This window comes from Pecten maximus, chromosome 4 (assembly GCF_902652985.1).
Source record: "Pecten maximus chromosome 4, xPecMax1.1, whole genome shotgun sequence".
Taxonomy (NCBI): Eukaryota; Metazoa; Mollusca; class Bivalvia; order Pectinida; family Pectinidae; genus Pecten; species Pecten maximus.
In genome coordinates this window covers 37,733,311-37,757,192 of record NC_047018.1, presented here as the reverse complement: position 1 = coordinate 37,757,192, position 23,882 = coordinate 37,733,311, and the positions used below count along the sequence as shown (strand labels likewise).

The window sequence follows — 23,882 nt, the reverse complement described above, 5'->3', positions numbered from 1 at the left end:
GTTTGTAAGAACAACCCACTTGTCACCCTTCACCACGTCTATACATTGTAACCTGACCATATGTCAACATAGACTTTTAGCAAATCATAGTGATAACTAATAATATTGAGTGAAAGTTTTTCGTATCGTAGTCTAAAACATGGCCTCAAAATTACACTGAAGTGTTGTTTAATTTTGCCATTGATCATTTGATTGGACGTTTAAATTAGAGGTCAATAAAATGTTTTGTTGCTAATGTAGGTTTGGATAAGTAGGTCAAACTTTGAGATAGTCCAGTGGTTCAATACTGGTCAAGTAGAATTTCTGATTTCAAGCCCCTGTTTGGCTTGTTGCATTTTGGATGTTGCCAGGTTTCATTTTCCAGGACCAGATAATCTTTTTGCAGCATGACCTTGGTAAAGGTCATAATCCGAGCCTCAGAACTCATCAATCAAATCTATCTTCCAATGCACAAACAGTTTCCTTATTGAGCCGAAGATGTACAATATGTAGATTATAACCTTTCATCACCTTATCAATGACAACTGAGCATACAGTTTTGTACACAAGTTACGTACACAAGTCTGTACACTGTAAACTGGGGATGAAAGGCTATAGGCACTTAACATATGTCATGATAGGCCCTGTACACTGTACATAGTGGTAAGTAACGACAGGCCCTATATACTGTACATACTGCATGGTACTGATCACTAGGCCCTGTAAATTGTACCTACAGGTACTGATGATGACAGGCCAATTTTGTATGCACTGTACATAATGGTACTGATGACAGGCCCTGTAAACTGTACATATTGGTAGATGATGACAGGCCCTGTAAACTGTACATATTGGTAGATGATGACAGGCCCTGTAAACTGTACATATTGGTAAATGATGACAGGCGCTGTAAACTGTACATATTGGTAAATGATGACAGGCCCTGTAAACTGTACATATTGGTAAATGATGACAGGCCCTGTAAACTGTACATATTGGTAGATGATGACAGGCCCTGTAAACTGTACATATTGGTAGATGATGACAGGCCCTGTAAACTGTACATACTGGTTAGTGATGACAGGCCCTGTAAACTGTACATATTGGTAGATGATGACAGGCCCTATAACTGTACATACTGGTTGGTGATGACAGGCCCTGTAAACTGTACATATTGGTAGATGATGACAGGCCCTGTAAACAGTACATATTGGTAGATGATGACAGGCCCTATAACTGTACATACTGGTTAGTGATGACAGGCCCTGTAAACAGTACATATTGGTAGATGATGACAGGCCCTATAACTGTATATAATGGTTGGTGATGACAGGCCCTGTAAACTATAGCCTATACATTGTACATTATACTTATACTGATGACAAACCCTGTAAATTGTACAGATAGCTATAGACCCTGTATATAAGCCTGTTGTAGAGGATTGACAGACATTTAAAAGTTGGCATTATGTCCAAAACAAAAATTCCTCAATTATTTATGCCTATTCCATATTCAGATGGATTAAAGTTGAATGAGTAAAATACAAAATGTGACAGTAGTACAGCAGACAGTTAAAACATGGCAACTATAATACACACAGTGTGATTACACTACAGACAATCCCTTACAACGTACAAGTGGACAAAATAGAGGCTAAATATTCCATAGGTGGTCTGACAGTGTCACTGCAGTTACATGCTTATTTGTGTTCAAACCAAATGATTAATGTACGTGTTGAGTTCAAATTACACTGATGTTTAAAATGTTCGAAACAATATTCTCAAAAAGCAATTTCCTCAGTTATTACAAAATTCAATATCAGGAACATATGAAGGTCACACGAGACACTTTGAGGTCATCACCATGGACATTTCTACCAGAATGACTATTGTTCTTGATACTCTGATGTGATAAGCTAGCCAGCTCAGTTCCATTGTCTACATGACAAAGGCAATGCTCAACCTTTCTCTGACTAACCTTAGATTCAGTCACCAACAAATGAATGAGCCAATCTCAGATTTCAATGTCAGGTGAAACACTTAACTATAATCCAAAGAAATCTAGCAAAATTCTGGTGTATGAGATTCAAAGCCTCTGTCTGATATTGTATAGATAAACTTTATCAAATGCAGTCTGTGTTTACTTTATTTGAGCATATATTCAACTGACTACTTACAGTAGTCTATATCTGTATTTAGTTTATACACAACTACTTCATCAGAGCATAGAAGAACTAAATTTTCATAGGTTTTCAAAGAACAGATGAAAAGAATAAAAAAGAATTTTCAATTCTGGAAATGAAAGGCAAAGGTAATGGGATTTTAGCTTTAAAAAACATCAAAATATAATATGAATGTCCAGTGACTAAGTAGGGTATGAATTTTTTTTTTCAAATCTGCTTATTACAAAGAAGCTGACCTACAGCTCTGCCTTCCCCCCTTACATGTATCTCTCGATCCCTTCATTTTTCCCTGTCTTGGTACATTTCACACTTACCTAAGATGTCCACGGTAGGGTGGCACCCAGTAGTCAGCATACAGCCCTGACCTTGCCGACTCTCGGAACTTGGACCTAATTTCAACCATTTTTCTTCGAAATCTAGCAACATAATCCGGAAAGGACATGTTCACTCTCCCTACAGGACGAAGGCTCAGTTCCACTTTGGACATCCAGGATAGTGGCGGATAGTCTCAACAAAAAATGTGTTTCCCTTAGTAAACCTTGCTGAAAGTCTGAAATGTTGCTCGGTTTCCTATCGAAAGCCAACCTTGACAGCAGCACTATGTAGATATCAAAGTACCAAATGATCAGAAGTCCAAGCTAAGACTAGCACCAGAGTACCACAAGTGCAAGAGTATTGTACTAGAGGTTCAGGCTTAATAGAGAGTCTGCAGTACTAGAAGTCCTGACTAAGTCCATCAACTGAGCACTAGAAATCCAGGCTACAAGTCCAGTTCCTGAGTACTAGAAGTCCAGACCAAGTCCAGTACCTGAGTGCTATGTAGAAGTCCAGACTATTGGTTCAGCACCTGAGTGCTATGTAGAAGTTCAGGTTAAAATCAGCACTGGAGTACAAAAAGTCAAGACAAATGACACATGAATACTAGAATTCTATGCCAAGACACCTCCAGAGTACCAACAGTCTGTAGTGAGCTGTTGTGGTATAGCAGCCCTAGTTCAAACAGTTTATTCTAATCCTTAGATATCATTGGTGACAACACTACAAGTCTACAATCCATACAGGTTACTGTGGTGTCTCCCTACAGCTGATTAATATTTCCTTTGATGCTTATTTCTATGTCACCAATAGCCTCCTGGACCAATCATAACAAACATTCAAATACAGCAATAACACAGTCTGGGACTGCAGTCAGTAATTGCACTTAATCCCATTGTTTGATAATTGGTAAATAAATAAGCAGCATTGCCAGTACCTACGGGGGCTGTGTGATGTGATACCATGGAAGTATTGACAGTCTGTCATCCGATACCCGTTACTGGCACCACAGACTCTATCTACAGATCTGATGGATCAGTCACCAGTGGAGGAATGACAGTCCCAGTAATGAATGAAAAGTACCGGAGGTATGTGGTATCCGTCCAAGCAGTTCTGTCATCAAAGACTGACAATTGTTGCAGGATGCTCACAACGACTTCTATATCACTTACTGTCGTCAGTCCCCGTCATCTGTCGTGTCATCACCGGCACTCTACCCCACACTGATGTTGTCCCTCCAGTTCAACATTCAACACAGTAGGTCGCAATATTTGATCTTCCAATGAATTCTAGGTAAATGTTTGAACAAGTTAACTTCATACTATCCATGTTTCTATAATAATCCTCCTAAGTAAGTAAAGTATATTCCCATTCTACACAAGGCTGACTGTGGAGAGCCATTGTCTTCTAACTCAGCTTGAACATTCCGGTTTTACTTTAAGACTTATGTCAACAGGAACATGTTGAATGAACTGTATCGACACAATGAATGGTGTTGCTTGACTTAAGAATTCCCGAAAGTGTGTTGGGCATAGGGCCCTCAAACAGGTAGAGCTGATCAGTTTCAACCGTTACACACAGCCTGTATCACATTACATAGCAGTAGTGCAGAACTTTTAGCTTCCCCAGTAATATATATATAGTGGTTTAGTTTTAAAATGTCAGTTAATTGGAATACAGGTGTGTAGGCTTAACAATAGACAGGTGTTGATCCCGTTAGGTAAAGCTCCCTTGTGATAAGTCTGTATTCAGATTCTCCATTTAATACACAGTACCATCAGATATAACGAGGACACGCTCGCTCTCCCTCCTTAAACCTGCCTAGATATACGGCTTTCTCAAGGTATACGGTACATACACTTATGCACCTGTACAGTGTGGGTCAAGTGGCAGACCATATCATATGGAGATCATAATTTCAGTGTTAAATGTTCCAACCTGTATCAGGTTTAGTGTACTTTAATATAACTCCTCCAATAAGATGGAAGCTACCTGGGGGCCGTCTCTCCCTCCTGAATCTCAAAGGAAATTCAATTTCCACCGATTCCAATTAAGGACTTACTAAATAATAACGAGTCATTGATTAGAATGGCTGAATGAACATCAGATTATTGGAGAATTCATTAAAGTCAATAATCAATGGAGAAGAGGGACGGCTACACGCCCACTGCTGTAGATAAGAATGTCACCAGTTCTTGCCAAACAGTCATTCAAATTATCTACACAGACAAATAATGAGTTCCAATTCCTAATTATCCAGAATTAGTAATCCTAGAAGAAAATTTTAGCTATAGACAGTATGGACCCGGTGACAATCCACTGTCAAAATCCACCACATACAGAGCGTCCTCCATTGGTTCCGAAATGAAAACGGTCAGAATATAAGCCCGCATGCTTTGTAATAATCCTGGCTGTTGTGTTTAGGACTTTGCAACTTTTTATGACTTCTCCTTTGAAGATATACACAAGTTTCCAGACTAACAAAAGGCACAAGTCTAGCTAAGATACATGGCTGGTATTAGAGAGAAAAGTACACGTTAATTAGACTTGGTACAATATCCCAACTGGCTGTATTGATTATCAGTGTGAAGATAATTACTGCACCAACAAAACTTTCCAACACTAAATCATACATAATGTGCAAAACCAACAATACATGCCATAATAAAAGGTGTACTCTTCATTTTTCCTTCTGAAAGATTTTAGTGAAATCAGTTAAGCGAATGTGATTAAGTTTGATATACTGGCCACCCTTAGGCAGAGGTATTATGTCACCTTAAATCTGAACAGGAGCCCTGGTTAGCCAGATATAAAATCCCTTTAATCCTTCATTAAGAGACTATAGAAAATAAAGAAAATATAGAAATAAGCTTGAATATCTATAATGATAATGCTAGAATGACTGTGAACATGAACTAGTCTATGGACTGTCTGTTTGTACCAGGCAACAAACAAGAGGGCCATGTTCCTCACCTGGCGACCGCCCCATATTTATCAGAAAATGTCTTTCATAGAGGACAACACACACAACCCTGTTTTCACAAAGTTCTCCACAATGGTTAAAAGCCATAAACCCCTTCTTCTACAAATATATATCTTTGCATATGTATGTTTTATTCAAACAATATTTTAAAGAAAAAAAATAATCCCATTGAAACTGTTGATCTGCCCAATGTGAGGAAGAGGACCACTTACAATACACACGGCAATCCACATCGCCTAATGAGACGGTTCAGTATTTATTCGTGTAAAACATTTTTTATATGTTTCAGTCAAGCATTACATTTTCCTTGACTAAACTTTCCAGATGAGTTGTCCACTATCATAATCACTATTTAATGGGTATTATTAATACAAGTGAAAAGTGAAAAGGGCAAACTCTATATCTGAGAACAGGGATAACTTCTACATGGTCACAAACAATACTCAGTATATGGTAAATTCAGCAGTTGTAACATGAAAAAGAAATGAGGGATTCATACCCAAGCCTCCAAATGGTGGGGGGAAAAAATAGGCAAATGTGACCTTTAACCCCCATAATATATGACCACCAAAATATAATAAGGAATGGAAAACCATGGTTAAAATAGAAACTAAATCAGGCAAAATCTTTGTATGGAAAACCATGGTTAAAATAGAAACTAAATCAGGCAAAATCTTAGTAAGTTTTGTTGTAATGGATTAAGTTAATTCTCTTTTGTCTATTGCTGTAAAGTGGATAGTACATTATTTATCAGCTGGATTAGCTTGCTAGCTTGTCATTTAGGCTGGTACTGCTCTGTCAGAATAACAAGTCACAGACAGGATGAATACTAATCTTTCCAGGTGAGATTCCTCATTACTGCTTCCTATTACATAAGAAAATATACAAGAAGGGCATAGGCTTAGAAAACAATAGGTGGTTTATTAAGTCAAAGCCCCAACATGGGCAGGATATTTATCATTTATTCTTCATATTACAGCTCTGGTGCCATTGACTACCCCAAGTGTAAGGTATAAGAGATTGAGGAAGCTCCTGGTTTCATTGGAGATAAAGTATCTGGGTTGTGGTTATCTTTGGAGATGAAAACTTTAAGCAGAAGGGAGGTAGTGTAAAAGTGAAAAGTATAGGGGAGCACCTTGCCAGCTCAGGCCAGCAGAAATTTCCCTTCAGCCTATTCACACACAATCTTACCTGGTGTATACACGGAAAGTTTTTGTAGGAGTTGTCTCCCTTCCAAAGTTTTGATTGGAAATCTCAAACAAAATAGGCCTACTGTACAGTACAACATTTTAGCTTTCACATCGAAGGGAAATAACTCCTACAAACCAACCTCTAGTATTTCATCTGAATTGATTTTAATATGTAGTGATCCCATAAAAATTAAACGTAACTTTCATTTTTATCTGTTGTGAAATAATGACAAATAAGACAGTATATAGGAATAGGTTTGTGATCTAAATTTAACTGAAATGTACAAGCACTAAATATTTTTTTATGCCAAGCACTAGTACTATAACAAGGAAACATTAATTGCTAGAGATCAAGTAAAGAACATCTGCATTACTAGTCTTAGGAAGCTAAAGAGAATTTCTCTGAGGCCAAACAATATGTTGTGGCTATAATATTATTTACCAGGGTTACATACGGTACACCTTCTTTAGGGAAGAACTCAATCGTCCAGGGGGTTACAGTAATGCTATCACAATTAACACTAAGTACAATTCCCAAAACCCTACATCCTGGGAGCCAATGTCACAGAGAGCATTAGAAATTGAATGCCTCGGCTAGGGATCAAACCCAGGACCTCTGGCTTACTATAGTCTTACACTCAGCCAATCAAACTAAAGTGAAGATCTCTCTAGCCATGTGGTATACTACAGGCAGCTAGTATTAACAAGGGTTATATACATATATCCTAAGATGAAGTGAATTTAGTAAAACTATTTTGTTCAAAAAGTAGTGTAGACAAATCAACAGAAACAGTTTTCTGATCAAGTCTTACACCTGCATTGTATCCATAATACAAAACATTATTGATGCAAAGGGTTTTTTACATAAAGAATTAACACATTTTTTGTCAATCATATTGCAAAGACACTCCAGGTTTGGACAGGACTCCCAACAAATTGTTTATACATATATATGTATATGTAAACCACAAAATTTAGCCCCAATTGAATGCATACAAAGAGTTTTGTTTACATAAAGAAATTGAATATGAGAGTTATGTTTGACATTGTTTCTTGGTTTTTGTTAATTGTTTCTGTATTGAAAGTACCATGATGTTAATTGAAATAATTGCTCTCAAGGTAAGCATCCTTCCACTAGGCTACAGGGTAATCCAAGTTAGTCTGAGCTAGTAAGGTGACCTTTTCTCTCCACGTTTACACTACTCTCTCCTTCACAAAATGACAACCATAATCCTGGTCATGGCACCAATTCTGTAATAGGAAGTACCCTGCCCATGCTGCACCTCAAACTAGCCACCTCTGAAGGCAAACATCCTACCATTAGGCTAAAGGGAAATTTACACTAGCCTTATCTAGTAACAGGTGACCTTATACCCGTTACTCTCCACTTTTAGCATGCATATTCTGCAGGAAAATTTATTAAGAAACTGTAATTAGTATAACAATATTTTAGTGAAATGTTTCCACCAGCAAAGAATGCAAAAATTATATAACGACTAAAATGTGTATGTTTAAGTACATATACATGTTTGAGTTTACAGGTAGTCCGGAGTTGTCTTCCATGCTGTATAATGTTATACAAAGTCCATATATACTATATAAACAGCTTGTTGAATTCCTGACTACCTACAGAGTTACCATGTACTAGCCCTGGTCTAATACTACTGAGATACCTGTCAGAGGACACAGGTTTTTTAATGTCTAGGTTGACTTACAGTTTAACATTGACAGGCAATAAACACACTTCTGACTGATTGGTTCTTAACAATTAAAAGTTTTGTTCATTTACAAGTAACATAATGCTGTTCCAACAAGTGTTGTATTCCAAATACCAATTGACAAAGGAAAAGTGAAAACACAAGTTATTTCACATGAAAGCAGTGAAAGCCATGGCTCTCTCACAGAACCAATTCAGTCTAAGCCTCAATAACAATATGTCACTACTGACAGGTTTTTCACAGTTACTCCTCAAAACAATGACTTAAGCTCTTATGTCAAATTCTTCACTACACATTTTGGCCTGGACATGATTCTGTTCCAAAGATATTTTATGAAAATTATGATAAGAAAAATAGAGTGTTTTCTCAGACTGATATTACATGTAAAATCATGACGTTTTTTCTTAACTTCATTTTGCTTTCTTATGAAGTGGCAATGCAATTATTCTCTTGCCATGAAATTGTGGTATTACAATTGAACTGCAGCTATTTGTATTAGGTTTAAAATTTGTTCATATCTCAATCTATATAATGGGTATTATAATAATGACAACAATGACATTTATGCTTTGTTTCCCATTAAAGAATCAAAATAGATAAATATTGATTGTTACACATTCATGTTATATAATATACACATGTACCAACAGATATTACCAGAAGACAGAGGTTGTAAATTTTTATTTGCTAGTATAGAACAAACCAATAAGACTAAACAAAACAAAACAACAAAACAAAATATATTCTCACTCCATACAGCCTCTATTGATTTGTCTTATATAACAAACTAAGATGTATTGTAATGATACAAAGTGATATATTAGATCCATACAAGATTCTACTGGCCCGCCCTGCCATGTTGGGTGCTAACAGAGATAGAAATCCTTGACTATACTCAGATAACATCAGCAATCACCTTTTACTTAAAACCTTTGATGGCATAACTGTGTATAGGGTGAAATAACAAAACAATTTTTTTTTCTTATTTTCTTATTTTTACTTAACATACAGTTCTTACAACCAAACATTCTGTACATTATCATAACAGGTATTCAGTCACAGAGATTAATAGCAACAAAAATCAATATCGGTGAAATCTAGTAATAAGACCCTCACCCAGCTTTTCCACTAGTTAGTCGTTAGTTGCTATTTAAACACCGGATTGATCCAGTATTGTAATTCAAACTCCGGATTGTTTGGGTGAGACGTCATTGTGTTTCTGAACAATCCACACAAAGTGAGAAATGTAGGAACAATGGTGCTTTTATTATCAATATCAAATATAATATTGATATTATTCAATATAAACTTGCATCTTTGTGGCCCTATTTTAACTAACCTTTGTGCCAGTCGCATGGGCATGGTCTGCCGGCGGTGGTTCTGCATAAGTTTGAAGCGAATCATTCTACTGGAGTACATCTGAATTGGAGACAAGTCCTGCATGGCGCGCAACATGTTCATCTGCTGATTGAGTTGAAGCTGCGTCAGTAGCCTGGGGGTCACCCCCATTGCATTCTGTAAAGTCAGCACACATTGTCACAGTCTACACCTTACAAATTTATCTTAAAGTAATCTAACTTTCACAAAACAATCCTTCAAGATCCCATTACCGTTAAATGTACTTCAGAATCTTACTGCTCGAAAAAGGTAATCCTTCCGAATCCTAACATTCCTGAAAGCACCCAGTCTGTAGCAGATCTAGAGTTGACAAAAAACTATTATGCCAGTAAACAATCCATACTTGGAATTCTTTGTTTTTCTTGACAGGCCAAAATAATCACATGGTGTTTTCAAGGTTTCCTAACAAAGCTGAAGTAATTGTGCAGCTCCTTAAAGTTTAAAGTTTTGTCTATTCCAGATAAAAGTGTACCTAATCCACAAGGCTTTAAGAGTTGGTTGTGTATAACAGGTTCAGCATGGTTATTGACACTCCAGGACACAATATATCTGGCTATGCTTAATGTATACTTGGGAACCGTTCATAGCCTTTCACTTATGCCAATGGTCATAAAGAGAATTTAATATCCCATACCGAATCTCTGTCACAAAGAAAGTGTCCACAGAGTGTCAAGTGACCGCTAGATTATCTACTGAAGCAAGTAAAGTGTTCACTGATTCAACAAATAAACTCCAACTCGATCAATGTCATGTATTCTACATAAACAGACACTGTAAAAGCATGGCAGCTATAGGTACACAAGCGGTTTTTATCCTAGATCTATAAAATTGATCTAATACGATAATCTTGTGACAAATTATACACGACGGGGAACACACGCCATGATTCCCACTATCTCCTCAACACACCTGTTCTCTGAGGTAGCCGCTGTCCATATTAACTGCTATCTTACCATTATGTCACTTAAAGGCTGACCACATTAGTGATTTTAGTCTTAATATAAACACTGACCAATAGAACCTAGGACACTGATCCTCCTGGAACCGGACAAACTCTAAGTGGTATGTAAAAGCCTGCAGTATCAATACACATCACAGCCTAGCTGTTCTTCCACTTGACACTATTGCAGCCACTTCACAGATTGACCATTAAGACTGACCACTGACTTTAATATTCCTGACCAACCGAAGTCAGAGAATGACCGCTGACATTACTTACTGAAGTCACACATGCCACTGGTTTACCAGATTAGTTTGGATTGAGATTAAAAATGCATAGCCACCCCTACAGTAGAATGCTAAAGTTACTTAATCTGTGGTAAGAAACAACTTTATATTGAATATTAATAATCCTATAATAACTACAAATGTAGCTCTCTCAATCCAGGGTGATTAAGACTATATATATCTATCAGCCATATTGTGGCAGTAGAGGCAGTACCATGGACATTCTTGTTACAGGTGGGGACCTTTAATTACTGGGCTGAGGACAATGAAAGGCTGTTCATAAACATTAAACCTATAAGTATGTTAGATAACCTTTTACTGTCAAACTTATACTTGATAATATACACTGTAAGTCTTATAGAATACAATAATTACTGCCTCAGTGTACATAAATATCAAGTAAGGCAATTAAGTCTAAGAAACAAGAGGTCCATTTGGCCAGCATTGCCCACCTGGTAATCACAACTTTGCTGATTCTAGGCATTTCAGTTAATCAAAAGAAGTTGTTTTGGAGTGTTTTAACACAGTTAACTGCTGTGACCTTGCATATTGGTCAAGGTCGTATCTTTTTACAAACTTTGTTGGGCTCCACCCAAGGATCCTACTAGCCAATATCATTTACTAGGCCTTTTGGTTTGTAAGTTGTTTATACATATAAACTAAAGAATTGACAGACAAAGATTGACTCCACACCATTCCATAAGCTCACTTGCCCTAATATTTATACATTTTACCCCCTAGTAAATGTAATTGTTTGATTCTCAAAGATTTGAATGTATCAAAATGATTTAATCAAATATCAGTTATCTAATAAGTCCTATTTATCATTGATGTATGATAAGAGATTTAAAAGGATTATCGAAACACCAGGTGCAAACTTTTTTATGTATAAAATGCAGTGTCATGGCTATAACACTAAAATAGAACGGCTACAACACCTGGAATTGAGATTACTAAGTAATCTATTAATCTTCAGTCTTATTATGAAATGTCCAGGAAAAGATTCCAATAATGATGCCTGGTTTGTACCAATTAACACACATATAAAAGCCTGTCAGCCAATTTTGGAAATTATATGCATGATTAAGGGTGGTACCTTATAAAGAGCGTAACAATAATCTCCCATCAAGGTGGGATACTCAAGAAACATCCTATGTAACGATTGGGCAGTGGTAAGGACTAAAACCCACACCTATGTAAAGATTGGACAGTGTAAGGAATAACACCCACACCTAGGTACACATTGGACGGTGTAAGGAATAACACCCACACCTAGGACACATTGGACAGTGTAAGGAATAACACCCACACCTAGGTACACATTGGACGGTGTAAGGACTAATACCCACACCTAGGTACTGACAGTGTACTGACTAACACCCACACCTAGGTACAGATTGGACAGTTTAAGGACTAACACCCACACCTAGGTACAGACAGTGTAATGACTAACACCCACACCTAGGTACAGACAGTGTAATGACTAACACCCACACCTAGATACACATTGGACAGTGTAAGGACTAACATCCACACCTATGTAAAGATTGGACAGTGTAAGGAATAACACCCACACCTAGGAACAGACAGTGTAAGGACTAACACCCACACCTAGGTACAGATTGGAGAGTTTAAGGACTAACACCCACACCTAGGTACAGACAGTGTAATGACTAACACCCACACCTAGATACACATTGGACAGTATAAGGACTAACATCCACACCTAGGTACAGATTAGATAGTGTAAGGACTAACACCCACACCTAGGTACAGATTGGACAGTGTAAGGACTAACACCCACACCTAGGTACAGATTGGACAGTGTAAGGACGAACACCCACACCTAGGTACACATTGGACAGTGTAAGGACTAACACCCACACCTAGGTACACATTGGACAGTGTAAGGACTAACACCCACACCTAGATACACATTGGACAGTGTAATGATTAACACCCACACCTAGGTACACATTGGACAGTGGTGTAAGGACTAACACTCACACCTAGGTACACATTGGACAGTGTAAGGACTAACACCCACACTTAGTACACATTGGACAGTGTAAGGACTAACACCCACACCTAGGTACACATTGGACAGTGTAAGGACTAACACCCACATCTAGGTACACATTGGACAGTGTAAGGACTAACACCCACATCTAGGTACACATTGGACAGTGTAAGGACTAACACCCACATCTAGGTACACATTGGACAGTGTAAGGACTAACACCCACACCTAGATACACATTGGACAGTGTAAGGACTAACACCCACACCTAGGTACTGATTGGACAGTGTAAGGACTAACACCCACACCTAGGAACAGACAGTGTAAGGACTAACACCCACACCTAGGTACAAATTTGACAGTGTAATGATTAACACCTACACCTAGGTACACATTGGACAGTGTAAGGACTAACACCCACACCTAGGTACACATTGGACAGTGTAAGGACTAACACCCACACCTAGGTACACATTGGACAGTGGTAGGACTAACACCCACACCTAGGTACACATTGGACAGTGTAAGGACTTACACCTAGGTACACATTGGACAGTGTAAGGACTAACATCCTCACGTAGGTACTGATTGGACAGTGGTAGGACTAACACCCACACCTAGGTACACATTGGACTGTGTAAGGACTAACACCCACACCTAGGTACACATTGGACAATGTAAGGACTAACACCCACACCTAGGTACAGACAGTGTAAGGACTAACACCCACACCTAGGTACAGATTGGACAGTGTAAGGACTAACACCCACACCTAGGTATACATTGGACAGTGTAAGGACTAACACCCACACCTAGGTACACATTGGACAGTGTAAGGACTAACACCCACACCTAGGTACACATTGGACAGTGGTAGGACTAACACCCACACCTAGGTACACATTGGACTGTGTAAGGACTAACACCCACACCTAGGTACACATTGGACAGTGTAAGGACTAACACACCTAAGTACACATTGGACAGTGTAAGGACTAACACCCACACCTAGGTACACATTGGACAGTGTAAGGACTAACACCCACACCTAGGTACACATTGGACAGTGTAAGGACTAACACCCACACCTAGGTACACATTGGACAGTGTAAGGACTAACACCCACACCTAGGTACTGACAGTGTAAGGACTAACACCCACACCTAGGTACACATTGGACAGTGTAAGGACTAACACCCACACCTAGGTACACATTGGACAGTGTAAGGACTAACACCCACACCTAGGTACACATTGGACAGTGTAAGGACTAACACCCACACCTAGGTACACATTGGACAGTGTAAGGACTAACACCCACACTTAGTACACATTGGACAGTGTAAGGACTAACACCCACACCTAGGTACACATTGGACAGTGTAAGGACTAACACCCACATCTAGGTACACATTGGACAGTGTAAGGACTAACACCCACATCTAGGTACACATTGGACAGTGTAAGGACTAACACCCACATCTAGGTACACATTGGACAGTGTAAGGACTAACACCCACACCTAGATACACATTGGACAGTGTAAGGACTAACACCCCACACCTAGGTACTGATTGGACAGTGTAAGGACTAACACCCACACCTAGGTACACACTGGACAGTGGTAGGACTAACACCCACACCTAGGTACACATTGGACAGTGTAAGGACTAACACCCACACCTAGGTACACATTGGACAGTGTAAGGACTAACACCCACACCTAGGTACACATTGGACAGTGGTAGGACTAACACCCACACCTAGGTACACATTGGACTGTGTAAGGACTAACACCCACACCTAGGTACACATTGGACAGTGTAAGGACTAACACCCACACCTAGGTACAGATTGGATAGTGTAAGGACTAACACCTACACCTAGGTACTGATTGGACAGTGTAAGGACTAACACCTACACCTAGGTACACATTGGACAGTGGTAGGACTAACACCCACACCTAGGTACACATTGGACAGTGGTAGGACTAACACCCACACCTAGGTACACATTGGACTGTGTAAGGACTAACACCCACACCTAGGTACACATTGGACAGTGTAAGGACTAACACCCACACCTAGGTACAGATTGGATAGTGTAAGGACTAACACCTACACCTAGGTACTGATTGGACAGTGTAAGGACTAACACCCACACCTAGGTACACATTGGACAGTGGTAGGACTAACACCCTAACCTAGGTACACATTGGACAGTGGTAGGACTAACACCTACACCTAGGTACTGATTGGACAATGTAAGGACTAACACCTACACCTAGGTACAGATTGGACAGTGTAAGGACTAACACCCACACCTAGGTATACATTGGACAGTGTAAGGACTAACACCCACACCTAGGTACACATTGGACAGTGTAAGGACTAACACCCACACCTAGGTACACATTGGACAGTGTAAGGACTAACACCCTAACCTAGGTACACATTGGACAGTGTAAGGACTAACATCCCAAACCTAGGTACACATTGGACAGTGTAAGGACTAACACCCCACACCTTGGTACTGATTGGACAGTGTTAGAGCTAAAATGAGAAGAATGTTCAACCAGGTCATAAATCCAGTTTGTGTACACCTAAGGTGATAACAAATAGAACTTAATCATGCAGAATCCTTTAGAAGTTGAGAGGAAAATGTTCACCTCAAATATACTGATCAAAACATTGAATTACAAAGGATCCATGTCAGAATCTGCTAACTACCATGAAGAAATTGAAATCTAATACATATACCCAACCTCAGTTTAATACATATTCTGAATAAGACTTACAACATTAATACTAATCCTGCATTCATTCCACCCTGTACAATAACAGGTTTATATTTCATACCAATCCCTTCAGGAACATGGCTATTCGGGGCCATCAATGTGAAAAACTTTTCAAGTAAAAAACTTGAGGATTTTATCTTTTACCAAGGAGCATTAACCCACCTTGTGGAGGAGGTCCTCCTGTTGGGGGAAGTCCATGGCCCCACCTCAGGGATACTCCCACAGTGCACAGTAACAAATCTGGATACAGTTGTCCGAGTCGGACATTTCACAGAACACTAACACCCATTTATGGTTAGCTGCCCAACAGTGCAGCATTACCTCTACTGCCAAATTAATATTTCAATCTTTTCACAGCTTTGAATTCAAAGTCTAATAAGTTTAATATACAATATGACTGGCCGATAGTGTACATTAATTGTGGCAACAATGTGGACAGACCCTGTCTTGAAACTGTCTGGACTCTTGACACCCTGTTTACATGGCTGCAACATGATATACTCTAATGGATATTCTTTGTCAATGCCTAATCACTACTCTACCAAAATTAATCAACAGCCAACAATAACTCAGATTCCTTTTTTTCAATGGATTCCAATAAAATGTATACTTACGCTGGACGTCCATGTCGGACAGATGTCCTTATCCCCAGGTTGTCAAACAGGCTAGTAACACATGTTTAGAAACCGAGTATTTTTAAGTTTGAGTTAGACAAAAGAGATGGTATCGTGTGTGCTGTCAATTCGACTGGTCTAACAGACACACCAGAAAATTAGTGTTCTCGTATATGGACTCGTGTATAACAATATATTGCCCACGTACCAATAACAGATCGACTATTGTCTTGTTTACCATATCGATGAGGCACTTTGTCTGGAGTGTGAGGCCCTGTTATTATTGAACTATTTAAATGATTTCCTGATTAAAATTGGACCACTATTGGCCTAAAAGCAGATTCTATAGAACGGTTCCCAAGATCAAAAGATACTCTTTAATCATCCATTTTTTACATTTCCGTTCAAATGCTAGATTTTTCGTGTATTAACGGCATGCATGTTTTTTATCAGGAGTAAATTTAGCAGGACACATTGACATTTTCATTCAACAGGTAGAATTCTTCTACAGATCAAAGTGATACTCTATAACCGGAGTCACGCCAGTATCAACCGTAAATTTAAACAATTATGTATCTGACTTGATAATCAAAAACATTTTTATAAAGAAAAATATTTCTTAAGGGTTGGCCAATCTCAGTAGAGTTCAAAAGACAGAGATGTTATTAGGTACAATGATTTAATTTGTACATAACAGGAGTTATCCCCCTTACAGCTCCACAGCTGACACTATATTATGTTCTATTGTAAATGGTTTATCACATGATTTTCCTACTGCTGTTGCTGCATGCCCCGGTCGGTGACATTCACAGTATATAAATATGTGCAAGTTGTAAATATCCACCTTTACTTATTTACCAATACAGATTTCAATTTTGTTGTTAAATATAGCATGTTATACATGTATATGAAAATAGCATTCACTTTTCCACTCTGTGTTGTAGCGCTCTGTGACAATTGAAAAGACAAACCAGTTTTTATGATCTCTCCACAATTTGATCAAAACAACCAATTATGGTTTTCGATTCATATAAACAGACATATTAACAACCAAATTTAAACTTTATAAAAAAAGAAAACCATGACAACCCTCAATGATCTTTTGCATCACTCATGCATGGACATTGTTCGAACTTGAAGTAACAACTTGTGGAAGAAAATTAAACTTACTATTAGGAACCAAGCAATATAAATACCAATCCAATGAGCCATGACTGAGACATGTACACACTGCCTATACATTGTAGTAATAACTCTGCTGTTCCTCGCCCATATTGAGAAAAGAGGAAGGAATCACCAAATAACAACATCTTACCAACTGTTGCACCCAGACTAACATTACAACCTTTGCCAGTAAAGGTCGAATTACCTATTGAGACTCAAAACCTGTAGCCAAACCATCTATAGGCATTTTACTTTGTTTCACCTATAGCTATTGGTAGAATGTAATTACCTTTTCCAACTGTTTGCGGTAGAGGAGTTTCGGTGACTTCATGTTGAACGTTTCACACATATTGCAGGTACAGAGTATGTCAGGCTTGTGGATTCCCAGACCATTATTTGCAGAAACTTCTTTCTCTGCTCGCACAATCACATTGTTGGCCTCGCACACAGCAAAGGCTGTGGACATCTTCTCAATATGGAAAGTGTCAACAGGTACGATATCGGGGAGATGTAGCAGCCTCACTCTGGAGGTTATGTCTGCCACTGCATCTGGTCCGGCACCCTCTTCCTGATGTGATGGTGTTTGTCGCAGGTACTGACGTAGCTGGGCCAATTTTACAGAGTCTGGTACAGGGTGGAGCAGACGCCGCTTGACTTTGGTCTCCCTGAGGACCAGTCGAGGCAGCTTCAAGTCCCCTGAATTATTATGGCCGCCATTCTTGACTCTCGTTTCTGCTCTAGAAACCTTCACCATTTTGAAATAAATAATATGTCTACTTTATAGAGGATTCACATACGAGTGCCATTTCAGACAGCACAGAGACAACTCCACAGCTCCAATTCCTTCAGCAATTGCGTTAAAAGACTAAATCACATAGGTCCTTAACATGATGGGCTTAATTAGTGTATTACATCGCTGTTCTGATCTGAGGTATAATTATCTGAGTGATAAACCTGATACTTCCCAGGTTTTCTTTACATGGCAATATTACAGAATGATCATGGTGTACTGCCAGACACAAACCTGGGTGCACGGTGATAAACATCTCCCAGATATGGTGCCAATTTTGTCACCTCAATGCCTTCATGTGACAGCTATAGATATTCCCTTCATATTGGATCATATTTACACTGTTGATGACCATATGAAAGAAGATTACAGGGATTTAATCCTTTTACTAGGTAACTATATACCTATGAAGTGAACATTAATGCTGAAGACAAACATCCCAAGCTTATGTTCATGGTGTGGTATGTCCAACACAGGACGTCCCCTCTACCTACATATCTATGTAAGGTATTGTGTTGCAAACAATTCATCAAAATTCATGTCAGACGTTAATGTTCCTTTACAATGGTAAAGTCAACGACATGTCAAGTCCAGGTAGGGTGAATTAAAACCTACATTCTGACATTCTAAATTAAACTATACTATTAAGTTAATCAGGCTTAATTGGATTTTTATATACACAGTACAGATCAACATAGGTTACACTCCCACTAGGCCATTCATTATACTAATGTGTTTAACTTCACACGGAACTAGTGTCATGTCATTCTGTGGTTCAGTTCGGAAACACAAACACAATATACCAAGGTAATACTGGTATTATATATAACTGTTATAGCTTGTTAACTATGGTGCAATGCAATCACTGTAACAGGAAAGGATTCATTCAATACATTTCCAACACTTACAGGACACAAGTCATGTATGTGCCAGTGTGAAAATTGGAGATGTAGAAAATGATAAATGATAGGTATAATGCCTTAGTGTAAGATCTCACTAAATGTTACTGTGAACATCTTCTGATATTTTCTTCATTATAGAAAATCCCAAACGTGGTTTTCAAGATGCTGTAGTAGTTACAATATTAAGTAAGCAGCTGTATTTTTTAGTCTTTTGAGCACATATTAAGGACTTGTATTTGACAACAATTTAAAACCATAACTTCAGAGCCATTTTACCAAAACTTGACAAAAAGTGAACATATCTATTTACTTGGCAAACTGATGAAAAATATTAAACTTGACAACAAATGAAAACTGCTATAATTGACAATCAATCAAAACTACTATAATGGACAACCAATCAAAACTACTATAATGGACAACCAATTAAAACTACTATAATGGACAACCAATGAAAAGTACTGTAATGGACAACCAATGAAAACTACCAGACATCCTATGAAAACTACTATATTTGACAACCAATGAAAACTACTATATTTGACAACCAATGAAAACTACCAGACATCCTATGAAAACTACTATATTTGACAACCAATGAAAACTACTATATTTGACAACCAATGAAAACTACTATATTTGACAACCAATGAAAACTACCAGACATCCTATGAAAACTACTATAGTTGACAACAAAGGAAAACTACTATAATTGACAACCAATGAAAACTATTCTTTTTTACAGACCAGTACAAATTATGAAATGAATACTAGACATTCAGGGAAAACTAAATATACATGTCACCACTGCTTTTTGGCAATACTCAAAATATTTTCCTTCAGCAAACATGAAAATAAAACAATCTCAGTTCTAGTAAATATCCAGATTATAGCACATTTTTATTGGAAAGTTGTCTTTGAATTGAGATTTTCCCATTCTTATGTACATTTATACATATAACACATACTGTATGATTAATGGCAGAGTGAAAAATACTGTAAAGTCTGTATGTTACAGAATAAAAGATTTTCTCGTGATCACTGTGAGATTATCCATTCATAAAAACCATTAAAATTAAAATCACTGGATGTTAAAAGGATCATACAGCAGTCTGATTTCTACATGAAAATCTACTTGGCTAATTGTAAAACTTAATAATGAAGTAATTTACTGTCAATATCCCTGGTGTAATGTGAAAGGGATAGACCTCTCATTACATCACATGGCAGTATGGAGATGGATAGGATCAATGTGTAAGGCCAGTGTAATTCTAATAAAAATCCTTGTGATATATTGGTCTGCCATTTATCTGTCAAACCCAACATTCACTCAGATACCGTCACAGTGATTAAAGACTTAACAGGTAAGAAGGCAGAAACCTCCGTGTACCATCTCCTAACATTATAACATTGGCGTACCATCTCCTAACATTATAACATTGGCGGATCAATTAAAGGTATCAAAAGTCTCAAGACATCAAATTTCTGACATTCACCTACTCAGATTACTGGAGTATCTACCAGGTAGATCAAACATCTCAGGTAGCAGCAGTTATCCATCAGGTATAAAAATGGAAATCTCAGAAATTAAGACATCCAGCAGGAACTGGACATCTTCCAAAATTCCTGTATTGGGTTTTAATCTGATTGATATAAAAGGATTAAAAACTTTATCATGCTATTCAATACTTTGCTATAAAAGTAAAAGCACCATGTAATAAAATGTCCTCAAGTATTAAAGGAACTGATCAAACTGGCCTAGTGAGTGTGTCTTCAGTCCGACTATAATATCAACTTCTACCATCTATATAACAATCTAAGTACATTATGTACTTACATACTTAAAAATAAAATTACAAAGTACAATTTACAGAAGAGTTAAATAAACAAATTCACCATTGTTTTTCCACATAGGATATCATGATTAGATCTTAAGACACCATGACCATCAAACTTTTTCCCATTTCCCCCACACTTTCTCAAGAGTTTCCATTTCTTTGAAAGGCTGATAAGTATGAATCCCTTTTTTTATTAAACTGCCATGTTTTTTTCTTTATTTTAACACATGAATAATGTTTTTTATCAAAACTTTTAGTGCCTGTAAAAATGCATTCCAGAAAACCTAAACGGCAACACATGATTTGATGATACCAATCAAGTCGATTACAAAATTGGGTTCAAATATCCAAACCCCAAGATCATGCATGATCAGCATCTTTTACATATATAAACTCAATGACATAACACTGTATACAAAAGTTCAGCATCTTTTAAACAGATATTTAAACAATATATCAAATGTATTTTTTTTTTTTTTTTCAAAATACATGTATAAGTACACGGTGGCTACTGTTAAAACTTTAATTTTCCACCACCAATTTCCAAGAAAATCCAAAATTACACATATCGCATCTTATATTGAGCCCATTTTTTCCATACAGTAAAACAATTTTCACTTCTCAAAACTTTTTATCAGTGTTCAACTTGTTAGTAACACACATATTCCAAATGTATGTTACAGATTGATTTTTATCGTATTCTGGGGCCGATTATGGCCGCCTACTCAACATAGTCCTTGACCAACATTTGAACACGACATTATATAACATAGAGAACTTTTGATTACTTTTTCCCACATTACATACCATATACAGCAGGGTGTAATATAGATGTTTTTCTATAATTGTGATATATAATCAGTTAATCTTCTTCCATAACTAACTAAACTTTGTTGAAAATTCATGTATACAAGACAGGCCAATCACAGGATACAGGCAATGAATCAGTCATGTGATACCACTGTTTTATACCGATCCTGTAATTCCTGAAGTCACTCCTTGCCTCCAGACACCTTATTACGTGGGTCGTTATATCTCTGATCCAGTAAATACTGACAATATTTGAATACCTTGGGCTCAAAGATCTTAGTTCATTCCTTTCAATCAAACCAGTTTAAAGGTTGTCATTATATAATAAAATTTTATCTCTGAAGTGTTGGTTCTTTAAGTACATGTAAATCATATCCAGAACACCCATATTTATTATTGAATAGAGAGAAGCATTTTCTACAGAGAAATGCTTCTATCTAGTAAATGATAAATATTGACTAGATAGTGGCATTTTCACTCAATTGGTGAAAGCACCAGATTTTAATAATCTATTTTAAAGTTTTGGTTTCAACCATAGCAAATGCATATATACTGCAAAAGCTCATCCTGATTGAAATTCCACCAAAACTTTGCATTAAATCATTTCTTTGATCAGTTCAATCAAACAAACCACATTATCTGTATTACAAGTGTATCTTCTCCCCAATATTTCCACTAAGTACATGTAATACATTTCAATTCTTTGTCTAATCTGATTTCTTTTACATAGAAACGCCATACAAATTATGCAAGTAGGGTGTAAGGATTGTACCTGCTGCCCCCATTGCATGATGGTAAGAGGCAACTAAACTTTGTCTTTTCTCTTCTTTCTTGGCAACTTTCTCCTTCATAATGATTCCCTTTAAGTGACACTGCCTCACTTTTTGCATTTAGTCCTTAAATGACCTTAGCTGTTGACAGGATGTTAAACTAAACTCCACCAAACAAATTATACCATGTTCGTTAGAGACTATTCATTGTTCATGGTAATGCTAACAGCTGTATTTGTCTGTTTAGCTTTCCATGTCAAAAACAAAAAAATTATTCCCAAAACTCCTTAATTCTCAACGCATTATGCATCTTTCTGCTTCCGAGTGGCAATTCCTCAAATATCTGAAACAAAACTACTATATAAGATACAATGCAATATTTACATTTTACAATAAAAGTGTTTTACACCTTACCTGATCTTCTTTTCTTCCATCTCCTGAAGAAGGAGTCGTTCATGTTTTTTAGAGAACTGATCTATCAGGTCCCGTACGGTGGGTATTTTTGGTGTTTTTTTCTTGCGTCCAACATGCATCCTAATGCGAACACCATTGTTGGCATAAAGACGGCTGAGGAGGTTGCTACTGGTGGGGAGTTTGAGAACCATTCCATCTTTCGCTTGGTAAACACCCTCCTCTGATGGGGCGGAGGTTGGAGGGGTGTCCATAGCTGGGGGGCCCATAAGGCTGGCAGTGTGTAGGGGAACATTCATTGTGGCCGCCTAGGGTTGGAACTCAACCGAAGATCACAAGTATCAGCGGATCTCGATCAGGAAGCCACTGACCAAAGTCACAATCTGGTCAATACGACCGTATGTATTAACACTACCTGGAGTCCATATGCACTTCCTTCCATAAACATACTCCAAACGTACCTTGAAAGTGTACCTCCCACATATAGGACCACAAAAACGAGACTTCAATCACTTGGTATTCTGTTTGGAAATAAATCCGGTAGTTCACCCCAAGTTCACACAAGTCCTTTAAGAGAAACACTTAAGTTTCCTCTTATCAATGTGTTTGTGCTGCGGTACATTACGTCAGCTGTCTATACAGGGCATTTATTAATCCAGTCTCACATTTGTACCTATACCGTTAACTGGTAAAGTGGAACACCACCCTCCCAACATCCCCGATAATCAACAGGGGATTAGGCTCCTCTGTTATGTCATGCTCACGTCGTACGCC

At 37.8% G+C, this 23,882-nt stretch overlaps 1 protein-coding gene across 3 annotated transcripts in view; it reads right to left on the bottom strand.

Annotated features, from left to right (window-relative positions):
• Positions 1-23,882, bottom strand: part of LOC117326009 — a 100,202-nt gene that overhangs the window by 53,195 nt on the left and 23,125 nt on the right. The window contains exons 1-2 of one of the 3 annotated variants that reach the window (XM_033882566.1): positions 17,877-18,656; positions 9,707-9,882 (exon numbers count right to left, since the gene is read on the bottom strand). The exons of 1 other annotated variant lie outside the window; for it this stretch is intronic. In XM_033882566.1, the coding sequence (XP_033738457.1) occupies positions 9,707-9,882; positions 17,877-18,341 (641 nt within the window). In that variant the 5' untranslated portion in view covers positions 18,342-18,656. Of the gene's footprint in view, positions 1-9,706; positions 9,883-17,876; positions 18,657-23,882 lie in introns of those variants that run through there. One more of the 3 variants, XM_033882564.1, reaches the window with a different exon arrangement.